Source organism: Microtus ochrogaster, chromosome 7 (assembly GCF_000317375.1).
Source record: "Microtus ochrogaster isolate Prairie Vole_2 chromosome 7, MicOch1.0, whole genome shotgun sequence".
Lineage (NCBI taxonomy): Eukaryota > Metazoa > Chordata > Mammalia > Rodentia > Cricetidae > Microtus > Microtus ochrogaster.
The window spans coordinates 80,026,364-80,037,723 of NC_022014.1; the positions used below are offsets into that span (position 1 = coordinate 80,026,364).

An 11,360-nucleotide genomic window follows, 5' to 3' on the forward strand; every position below is an offset into this window, starting at 1 on the left:
TTCCCGGAGCCCTGGCCAGCAATCAACGAGGAAATAAATCCTCCGAAAATCAAAGTGGCCCCATACTGATGGAGGAAAATAGAAGGCTTAACATCCGCGGCTAAAACTCTTTGGAGATCAGGGGAGGTGGGCTGGAGATGTGGCTCAGTGGGTAGAATGCCTGCCAAGCCCCAGCTCCAACCCCACCACCACAAGGACCTGACTTGGCGGTGCATGTCTGTAATCCCAGCGTTTGGGAGGGGAAGGCAGGAGGATCAGAAGTACGAGGTCATCCTCCACAACTTAGTAAGTTTGAGTCTAACCTGGGCTACATGAGACTGTCTCAGAAGAAGGGAAGGGAGCTGGGGGAAGGAGACTCAAGAGATGGCACCGTGGGAAAGATCACTCGCTGCTCCACCATGAGTTCTAGAGGTCTGACCTTTGCACCCAGGCTGGGCTGCTCACAAATACCAGTCACTGCAGTTCCAGGGAGCTCATGCCTCTGGTCTCTGCAGGTACCTGCACACACATGTGTGCATACACTCACACAGACATGTATACACATGGTCTCACTCTGTAGCCCTGGCTAACCTGGAATGCACTGTGGTAGACCAGGCTGGCCTCTGCCTTCTGAGTGTTGGGATCAAAGGCATGTGCCACCACACCAACAAATAAAACAAATCTTAAAAAAATCAGTAAAGGGGGTGGGGCTAGAAGGATGGCCCAGCCGTGAAGAGCACTTGCTGTTCTTGCACCTATATGAAAAGCTCAACATACTGTCACGTGCCTATTATGCCAGCCCTGGGGACGCAGAGACAAGAGGATCCCTGGACCTTGCTTCCCAGTTCGTCTAGCCAATCAGGAAGCTGCAGGTTCAGTGAGCAACACTTCCTCAAATTATAAGCTGGAAAGAAGTAGAGGAAGACACCAACCAACTATGCCCCCCCCCTGCCTCCTGCCGCTCCCCCCCAAGAATGTGTCCTTAGAAAGCTTTAGTTCACTGGTGGGTCCCCAGGTTGCTGGGAGTGGAATGTGTCTTGACGTGATGAACAGACTCGGGGTAGCTGGCTGTGCCTAGGAAGAGGCCTCTGTCACCTGGGGTCCTGGGCTCACCTGCTCATGGCAGGAAGACAGAAGCCTTTTTGTCTTCTTCAGTCCCAGGTGCATCACTCGGTAAACCCGCCGGTCCCCTGCAGAGGTGGGCTTCCCTGCTGTGTGCAAGGTGTGCAGTGAGGGAGGCAAGCTCCACTCCACCTCAGCTGATTTCCGCCGTGGCCTCTGCCGATTGTCCTAGGCCGCTCATGGGCTCACCTCCGGCTCTCCCCTCCCCTCTAGGCTCACCCCTGGGGCTGGCCTCATTGAGAGGATCCAGGCCATTGCCCAGAATGTGTCTGACATTGCAGTGAAGGTGGACCAGATCCTGCGCCACAGCCTGATTCTGCACAGCAAGGGTGCGTCATGGCCGGGACACTGCCCTGTGTCCCCAGAGGCCGGTGCCCTGCTGGATAGGGCGAGCCTCCTGGAGGTCCCGTTCCTCTGGTAATGCTTGCCTGGTTCTTGGGGGCCCTACTTGAGGCTCTCATCAGGGGGACCTGGTCGAGCCCACCTTGGCCTGCCTGAGGGTGTGGAGGACCAAGTGGGTCCCTGCAGTTCCAAGAGTAAGGGCCACCATTCCTTTGGGTTTGGGGAAAGCTGGAGGCTTCTGCTCAAACCCTGTCGTTGGGAAAAGCAAAGGTTTATTTGGTGGGGAGCCTGGGGTGGGGCTGTCCAGGGAACTGCCCTGTAGCTGTTTGAGAGAGCTCCCCATATGGAGGCTGGAGGAGGCTGAGTATGTGGAGGATGGTAGCTCAGACCCCAGGATTGTGGGGTAGGAGACACCTCAGATGGAGGGGACAGGGGCAGCTACTACTCTGTCCCACCACAGACCACACCCTACTCTGTCTGTGTGGCCGCTTTCAGGCCGCAGTGCCTCAGTAAGCTGCCCTCTTCCTTTTTTGCAGTATCTGAAGGTCGGAGGGACCAGTGTGAAGCACCCAGTGACCCCAAGTTTCCTGACTGCTCAGGGAAAGTGGAGGTGAGTCCTAGAGCTCCCCCGAAGCAGGGTGCAGACAAGTGGAGGCTCCTCCTCAGGGCTCTTCCCAGTCCAGCTCAGCTCTGGATTTCTGCCCCAGCTGGGCCTTTTGTTGACCAGGTCCCTAGCTCAGCACAAGCTGGTGGCACCTGGACTCAGAAAAATTCTTTCTGCACTGAGCCTACAATCTGATCACCAACCTGAAGCTCTTCTGGGCCAGTCCCTCAGGGGCTTTGGCACTTTCTTACGGCCACCTAGAGCCGCATTCTGACATCCTTCGGTCACTCTGTCCTTCGTCCTCCTTGCCCGACTCGTGGCTGTTGTACCGAGGGCCCCCTCCTCCCTCCTCCCTCCTCCCTCCTCCAGGGGCCACTTCTGACTGCACAATGTCCCTGTATACAGAGAGCCAATCCATAGCCTTAAAGCCAACGACCCTCTAGCTCTGAACCTGTAGGGGGTGCTGTGGAGCAACAAACTCCATCCTTAGGGAGCTCATGGGACCCCTGTGGAAAGAACTTTCCTGGCCCTGGTCTCCATGGAGGATGCTTTATGGTCCTGGTCTCTAAGGTGACAAAGACAAGGGGACGTGGGCTGTGGCTGCTGAACCTCCTGGATCTTTGCACTGGTGTTTGGCCCCTTGATGTCCAAGAGTTAGGTCTCAGGCCCTCTTCTGCAAGACCTTGGAGAAGGTGACCCACCTCTTTTTCTGGTCCTCAGTAGCAAAGGGCTGATCTCGGACCAGGTTCCCTGATCCAGTTGTAGGTTTCTACTCTGCTGCAGCATCTTTAGGTTGGGGCACACCTCACAGCTCCTGCACAGCCTGGAAGATCTTGGGGTGCCTGCGGCTGTGGGAGTCTATGAGGTGATCTGTGGGTGAGTTGCTGGCTGCCTGCTCAGGCCTGACCCTCTTCACAGTGGATGCGTGCCCGCTGGACCTCGGACCCCTGCTATGCCTTCTTTGGAGTGGATGGCACCGAGTGCTCCTTCCTCATCTACCTCAGTGAGGTTGAGTGGTTCTGCCCCCCGCTGCCCTGGAGGAACCAGACAGCTTCCCGGAGAGCCCCCAAGGCCCTTCCCAAAGTCCAGGTAGGTCTTGGAAGTGGATGTCCTCAGGGACAGTGGGAGGGAACTTCAGTCCTGCCACCTGCTCTGTTCCCATGGAATGGGGTTCCCAGCTCCATCAGCTGAGAGTCCCCAGGCCACCTTCTATGGAATCCTGTCTGGGGAACTTGCCGGAGTCCTGGAGTTGTCCCTTAATGGGTTTGAATAACAGTAATCCGAGCTGTCACGTACTGAGTGCTTCCTGCCTTAGGGCCACTTTATTTGGCCTTCTGTGGATCTAGTTAATGGGAGAAGACTCGCAGGCCTGGAGAGTTAACAGGTTCAAGGCATCATTGACTGGTACCATTGACAGGCAGCGCAGTCCCTGGTTACTCAGAGCTGACCAGCTCCCCAGGAGGACACAGGGAATGTGGTCGATGGGAGCTGGGCTGGGGTGTGAGCGCTGGAAGGAGAGCGCAGATCTGCCCTGATGCTGGAGCAGGCACCAACCTTATGGTCGGTACCAGTCTCCACTCTAGGAGAGCAAGGGACAGGATGGTGAAGGTATGTTTTGGGATTGAGAGGGCTGGCATGTGGCTCCCTCCCAGGCAGTGTTCCGGAGCAATCTGTCACACCTCCTGGAGCTGATGGGCAGTGGGAAGGAGTCCCTCATCTTCATGAAGAAGCGAACCAGGCGGTTCACTGCCCAGTGGACCAAGGCTGCCAAGCACCTGGCGCAGAAGCTGGGGGATGCCCGGAGGGACCAGAAACAGGTATGTCATCCTCTCGGGGAGTGCTTGGATGAAGTGCTCACAGCCCTGGGGTGCCAGGTGGCTATAGGCATGAGGTTCCAAGGAGATACAGAATTCTGAGTGGGAATGAGTGTGTGGCACAGGGTTCAAGGGGATCACAGGTCGACCAGTGTTCTGACTGGGCATGGTGGATGTTCTTAGACCAGTGCCATTAGATCCAGATAGAGGACTTGATGGAGACAGGGAGCCTCTGGCCTTTCTCCAGGCTGGGGCAGGATGATCAGTCCCTGGAGGTCCTGCATCCTTAGGACATTTTTATCAGGTCAGGCCGAAAGGACTGAAGAGGGCTTGTTGGCCCATCTGTCCATCCGTCTGTCCATCTGCCCACCCATCTATCTATCCATTTAGTAGGGAATTGCATGCTTGTCACCTCCATCTCTGTTTCCTTCAGAGTTCTTGCCAATTCATAAAACTCTGTCTTGCCTGTTATACCACTGTCCACCTCTTCCATCTGCAAAGTGAGCTCTGAGGCAGTTGCATAGCCGCCTCATTGACTACAGCCCCAGTGTTCTGTGTCTAAAAGCGGCCAACCAGGCCTGGCCTGGAGACCCTGTGTGCTGGGGTGTTCCTAGGGGCGGGGTGGGCAGACCTAAGAGCTGCTGCAGCTGCTGCTGACCTATGTCCTGCTCCCCTAGATCCTTGTCCACATCGGCTTCCTGACAGAGGAATCTGGGGACGTGTTCAGCCCACGGGTGCTGAAGGGCGGGCCTCTGGGGGAGATGGTGCAGTGGGCCGACATTCTGGCCGCTCTCTATGTGCTGGGCCACAGTCTGCGGATCACAGTGTCCCTGAAGGAGCTGCAGAGGTGAGTACCCAGAGAGCCATTCACATCCAGGTGGGGTGGGGGAGCTGCAGAGGTGAGTGCCCAGAGAGCCATTCACATCCCGGTGGGGTGGGGGTGGGGAAAGAAGGAGAGCCCAGCCCACCAGCTGATGCTCCATCTGCAGGACTCACAGCCTGGCTGTGGCCTTCTGTCGGATGCTGACCCTCCCTCGTTTCCTCCTCCACCTGCTTGTCTACTTCCTACTCCCTGCCCCCTGCAGACACCTGCGTGTATTTAGAATGCATAGAGGAAGTGTGCTTGTTTAACACTGGTCCTTGGGCTCCTGACCTCTGCTGGGACTGACACTAGGGTCTGGTTTGTGCTCAGAGGCTATTGTGTAGTGTCTTGCTTTTGAGAGAGGAACTTCACACGCACATGGGATCTCCTCCACCTGCCTTCCTTGTGGGTTTGGGCATAGTCTTCAGGGCATCTCTTCTGTAGCTGAGCTCATTGGCGGGTCTATGAGGGTGCTATGATTGAGCGGTAATGCTGACTTTCACAGTGCTGGGCTGGTCAGGGTCCTTCTAGCACAGGGACACATAGATACACCCCACCCTGAGCTTGTTGGGGAACAGGGTCTAAAAGACTGTTTGACTGTGAAAATTTGGGGGTTACAGGGAGTAGGGATATGTGGGATACCAAGGGATTGGAGAGAGAGAGAAAATCAGATAGACAGACAGACAGGGATACTGGAGGGTAGGAGCTGATGTGTCTTTGTTGTTTGTGTCTTGTTTGATACCTTGTTGGGATCATTTTTTTTTGCCACTCATATGTTGGATGCATATATATATATATATATATATATATATATATATACATATACATACATATGTATATGTATATATACACACACACACATACATGCTTATGCTTTTTCTGGCTTTATTTTTTGTATTTCTGTGTGGCATTGGATACATACATAGGTACCTCTAAAATGTGTACTAACGAAGTTATGATACACAGGAATCAAATGACTCACAGTATTATGCCCATCTACACAGAGAATAATACCAAGGACTTATTCCAACTAGATCTCCCTCCGCCACCCTCTGCCTGTCCCACAGGAAACCTGTAGCTTGAGTTCTGTCTCACATATGAATCAGTGGTGTGAGGAGGTGGGGACTTGACTGTACTGTTGAGAGGGGAGCTAAGATGAGCCAGTGGTTTGGGGGTGTTCATCCCCATAGCCTGAAAGTCATTCTTGATGGCAATGCTCTTATCTCCAGGGGACACAGTAAACGTGAAAGAGTGTCTCCAGAGTGAGTGACAGGGACAAGGGAGAGATGACAGATAGACCATGTGTAGGGTAGAAAGGTGTTGGGGACCGGGGTGGGGCCCGTATACGTATGGCAGTCCTAGGAAACACCAGTGTGTGGGCTGCAGCCTGCTGAGAAATAGCCCTTCTGCCTCCAATAGCCAAAGAGCCACAGGAACTAAGAGGGCCCCGTGGGGAGCTGTCCCGGAGTCCTGGTGCTGAATTTACAGACAATTCCCGGCCGTGGGGCGTCAGCCCGCAGTCTTTGGTCATCTGTGGGCAGCTCTGTGCGTTCAGTAGCACAGCCGCCTCCGTGCTGAGACATGCCTGCTCACCAGCACCTTCTGCCTGCACCACGCCCACTTTGCTCATCCAGGCAGAGCTCGTGGGCTGACGGGATGCCTCGATGACAGCTTTTGCAGATAATGAGGTGACTTTCTCTGGCTAGGAGGCTTCCAACAGAAAAGTCACTTGGTTCATGGAAATAGGAGGAGAGGGCCAGTGGTGACCCAGGGCCAGAGTCTTAGGTCAAGTGGCATCAACAATCTGGTGGAAATTCACACACCCAGGATTGCAATGGGACAAACACCGAGGGTGCCCAGGGACTCTTATCCCAAGATCTGACCTCCAAAGACCCTTGGGAGCAGGGACAGCCTGTCAGGTTCACCCACACTTCACCCTGCTCAGATGGAACCACCCTTACCACACAGGGCACTCAGCCTGAGTCTTCTTTTCTGGGTCACCTGGATCTGTGCCAGACAATTGAGCTGACCTAACCCTACTCCCTGAGGGATGGGAGCGTTTCTTCCACACACCCGGCACAGAACCAGTGTTCTGCTGGAGAGGAGCAGAGACCCCGCAGGCCTTCCCGGGAGGCAGGGATTTAGTTCAATGTCTCTGTTCCAGCCCATGCCAGGGCTCTCTTCCCCCACCCCCACTCTGAGTCCTTCCCCACCCAGAGCACTGCCACCTCTCCTGTCCACTTCAGGAATGGGTGCTGAGCCTGAGGCTGCTGTCCATTGCCCATCCGTGGCCAGAGCAATGACTGTGGGGTTCCTGGACTTGGGAGGCACTGATAAAAAGTAATATGGCTGAGCGATGCTCACCTGTAGCCATTCCTTTGCTAATTACATGTACTTGTCTGTGCACATACACACACAGTGCCCCTATATGAATATATATATATACACACATATATATATTACTCACATGCAGGCATATCATGAATGTATGCATGTAATCCCCACAGACACACATATGAATTTATGCACGTAACACACACTCATACATATGAACTTATGTCACACTTATATACATATACGTACATGAACAGGCATATAACACACATGCACACACATGAATCCATACATGTGAGTGTGTGAATGTGTAGCATCCACATTTATGCACATGTGTGAATATGTGTATGTAATATCCACATTTACACACATGAACTTATATAATACCCATATGCATAAACATGACCATTCCTGCACACACAGTTAACATTATTCACATGGATGCACATGTGCTACCACTGTATGAAGACACATGCATACCCACTTATAAGCGGATGTATATGCTCACACCTACTCACACACATGTGCACATATATAGCCTCTGCTCTCATATATACGTGTGTGTTATGTACCTATGTAAACATGCATGCTCATATGTGCACTTGTATACTCTTGGATGTGCAACACACACATGTACCCTCCTAACACCTCACCAGAAACTCAGTCTTTTCCCCAGGCTTCACTTCCTACCAGGCATCTGTGGCTCTCAACTGTAGCAGGGGCCTTAGCGGTCACCCCATCTCAGAATTGCTGCCCAGAAAATTGGTAGGCTTGGCTGTGCCTGAATGCCCTGGCCTTGGTCCCCTGAGGGATGTAAGTGTGAACGAGCATCTTGCTCTGACAGGGTAGCTGGGTATAAACAGCCCACCCCTCCTGGGATATCCTCAGAAAGATGTTTTCAAAACCTGTTACCAGATACGATTGAAAAACAAAACTGCCTTTCCTGGGGGATTTCCACCACAAGGTTAACAGCCATGCTGGGCTAGTGCTCAGGGCAAGAGCTCCAGCTTTAGCTGCAGCAGATGCCTGCTTGGTTGAGCACATACCAGCACAAGGTCTCCACTCTTGGCATCCTGGTTCCGTGGCTCTTAGCCACACCCGTGAATGTCAAGGTAGAGACACTGCAAAGCTCAGAGCTGTGGCTTTTCCAAGTAGCCTTCCTCAGTGCAGTCTCAGGGCTGGGAGGCTAGGAAACTATAGAATGGGGCTGGCATTGCCAGGCTTATGCCAAAGGGCTGTCCCGGGTGTAGCTAGGACAGGGCCAGAGGATGGGTTAGGGCCTGGGGTAGAGCTTAGCCTTGATGGATTTGTAGGAATGTGAGGGTTCCTCATGAGGCCCACTCATGCCTGGAAGCTCTGAGGATCCCCTTGGCTGTAAGGGCTGAGACGTTGGGGTGAGGGGCTGAGGCATTGGGGTGAGGGGCTGAGACATTGGGGTGAGGGGCTGAGACATTGGGGTGAGGGGCTGAGGCATTAAGGATAAGGCCCGGGACGGGAGATGAGAATAAAGAGGAACCCATTGAGCTGGTTAGTTTTGTCAATTTGATACAACCTAAAGTCAGTCACCTGGGAAGAAGGAACCTCAACCGAGGAGTTACCCAGATTGGCTTCCCTCAGGGATGGAGGGTGACCTGAAAGAATAAGATGAAATAAACCCTTTTCTCTCCCAAGTTGCTTTTGGCCATGGTGTAAATCACAGAAAAAGTAACTAGAAACTAGACCCCGCTGGAGGTGACCCGGGTAAGCAGGCCTCTGGTATCCTTCCCAGAATACCAAGGAGAGGCCTGCTGGCTCAAAACTTGTGGCCCCACACCTTGTTAGATATACAGATGGTTTTTTTTTTTTTCTTTTCTATTGTAATTTGAGGGAAGATTGACAGGTGTAAGAACCAGATAGATGCTGAGTGTGGTCCACAGTACTCGCTCCGTCCCTCTGACACCATGGAAACACAGGCCTTTCTCGGTCAAGGACAGTTGAGTGCAGTGTGGGGTGTGCTGGGTTTCTCTAGAGTTGTGGCAGCAGAGTCATGATGCCTTGGTGGCTTCAACAAGAGGGCCTTCCTCATGGATCTGTAGACTGGAAGTCTGAGCTCTGCTGTTGTAGGCTAAGTCCTTCAGAGCCCTCAAGGAAGGGTTTATTACAGGGCTACTTCTGGAACCAGATTGCTTGGCTCAGCATTGGCGTGTGTACACGTTACCCCTGTCTTCTTCCACTTGGCCTCTTCCATGTGTGGGTGTCACTATCCAAACTTCCCCCTTTACAAGGACTCAGTCCTAGCTGTGTGCGGGGGTTCACCTCTGTAATCCTAGCACTCAGGAGCCTGAAGCAGGGAATCGTCCTGAGTTTGAGGCCAGCCTGTGATAGTTTTAATTATCAACTGATATAACCTAGACTCTCAGTGAGGGGTCGTCCAAATAAGCTTGGCCCGTAGGGATGTCTGTGGGAGGTTGCCTTAACTGACGTGAGAAGACCCAGCCCACTGTAAGCGACACCGTTCCCTAGCAAAGAGTCTCGGACTGGGTGAGACTAGAGAGAGCAAGCTGAGGACGGAGCACCTGTACACTCGGTCTTTCTGCTCTTAACTGTGTGGACAGCTGCTTCAGGTTCCTGCCTCGACTTCCCCACAATGATGGACTAGCGCTGGAATTGCAGGCTAATAGACCCTTTCTTCCCTGGGCTGATTTCTGTCAGGGTATTTTTATCAGAGCAACAGACTTGGACAGACCCTGACTCAAAATTTAGAAACATGTCACAGTCGCATGAGGGAAGACCCAGTCTACTGGTCTAAGTTTCAAAAAAAAAAAAGAAAGAAAGAGGAAAGCCTTTTTGTTTTTTTTTCAAATGTGTATTTTGCCAGCACGTCTGTCGGTACATCACATGTGTTCCTGGTGCCTGTGAAGGCCTGAAGAGAGACACTGGATTCCTCTGGAACTAGAGTTACAGTTGGTTGTGAGCCGCCATGTAGGTGCTGGGAATTGGGCGTGGGTTCTCTGCAAGAACAACCAGTGCTCGTAACCACAGGGCCATCTCTCCAGCCCTCATTTTGTCTGCTTTGTAAAGACACTGTCTCCAAATAAGACTGCACGCTGAGAAACTGCAGGGAGGTGGGGCGTTCAGTATGCAACACGTGAACTTTGTGGTGGGCACAAGCAGCCTGTAACAGTACAGCCAGCCTGGACTGGCCCAGGGCAGAAACCACAGGAGGATGGGGTAGGAGGCGTGGTCGCCCCTGTTAGCTGGCTGCAGCAGCTGGTGATGGGGAGGCGGCCATTGCGTTCTGAAAGCTCCCTTGGCTGCCCCAGGCCCTGTGTGGGGCCAGCATCGGGACAAAGACATGGCTTGTACACTGGTTGTAGCTCATTCACAGATGTTCCTGCCAGGTGTCTCATCTGCTGACTACCCAGAAGTCTGGATGGATGAGCCAGCTTTTCCCCTCTTTCCGTGTTTTGGCGTTTTAATTAACCGGCTCATTGGAGGGGTGTCTCGGGCAGTGTGCAGAATCCGCATTTGGCTCTGGTGCGCCAAGATATTTCTAAATGAGGGAGGTGGTGTGTGAGAACAGTGGTCTGTGATGCGGTGAGGTGGCGTCAGACACCCGCCCCTTGCTCCTGGGGAGCGTGCACAGGGAAGGAGCTGTGGAGCAGGGGACTCTCTCCTGATGCATCCTGAGCCTTCGTCTTGAAGGCCCGTCTCCACAGTGCGTGTTTGAAAGGGAAGCCTTGCCCTTCCTCCCTGTGGCGAACTGGCAGTGCTCATCAATTTTATTTGCATAATTTCAAGCATTAATAGTACATGGCATGAGGAAAAACGATGGGGCTCTTCCTCCATCCATGAGTGAAATTGGGTTTAGGAGAAAATTAGTTGACTTAACTGGCAAATGATGGGAACTTGAGAGGGGCACATTTAAACAAGGAGGCTGAGGAGGGAGCGCTCGTGGCTGTCAGCATGCAGCCAGGCAGGGAGTCGGACTCCAATCCAGGGCATTTGTGCACAGGGCCCTGGGAACGTCAGAAGCGGGGGTCACGTCTTGTTCGTCTTGGGCAGCCTGGCTTGGCCAGCTTTGCCTGTCAGACTTCTCTTTACCATGACAAATACTTGAGAGCGGCACTTTAAAAGGGAGGATGATTTATTTTTAGCCTATGATGTATGAGAATTCAGTCCAGGGTCCACTGGATCCATTGATTTGGAGGTGAGGTGAGGCAGAGAGAATGGCGTGGTGGCAGTGCATAGCCGAGGCTGGGGCATGAGGTGAGGCAGAGAGGATGGCGTGGTGGCAGTGCATAGCCGAGGCTGGGGCATGAGG

General features: G+C 53.1%; 1 protein-coding gene across 4 annotated transcripts in view; it reads left to right on the forward strand.

The window, feature by feature from the left end:
- Mgat5b (alpha-1,6-mannosylglycoprotein 6-beta-N-acetylglucosaminyltransferase B) overlaps positions 1-11,360 on the forward strand; it is a 64,614-nt gene that overhangs the window by 22,784 nt on the left and 30,470 nt on the right. For all 4 annotated transcript variants that reach the window (XM_026780497.1, XM_026780499.1, XM_005350789.2 and 1 more), the window contains 5 exons: positions 1,315-1,430; positions 1,980-2,053; positions 2,966-3,136; positions 3,700-3,864; positions 4,539-4,708. In XM_026780497.1, the coding sequence (XP_026636298.1) occupies positions 1,315-1,430; positions 1,980-2,053; positions 2,966-3,136; positions 3,700-3,864; positions 4,539-4,708 (696 nt within the window). The remainder of the gene's footprint in view (positions 1-1,314; positions 1,431-1,979; positions 2,054-2,965; positions 3,137-3,699; positions 3,865-4,538; positions 4,709-11,360) is intronic.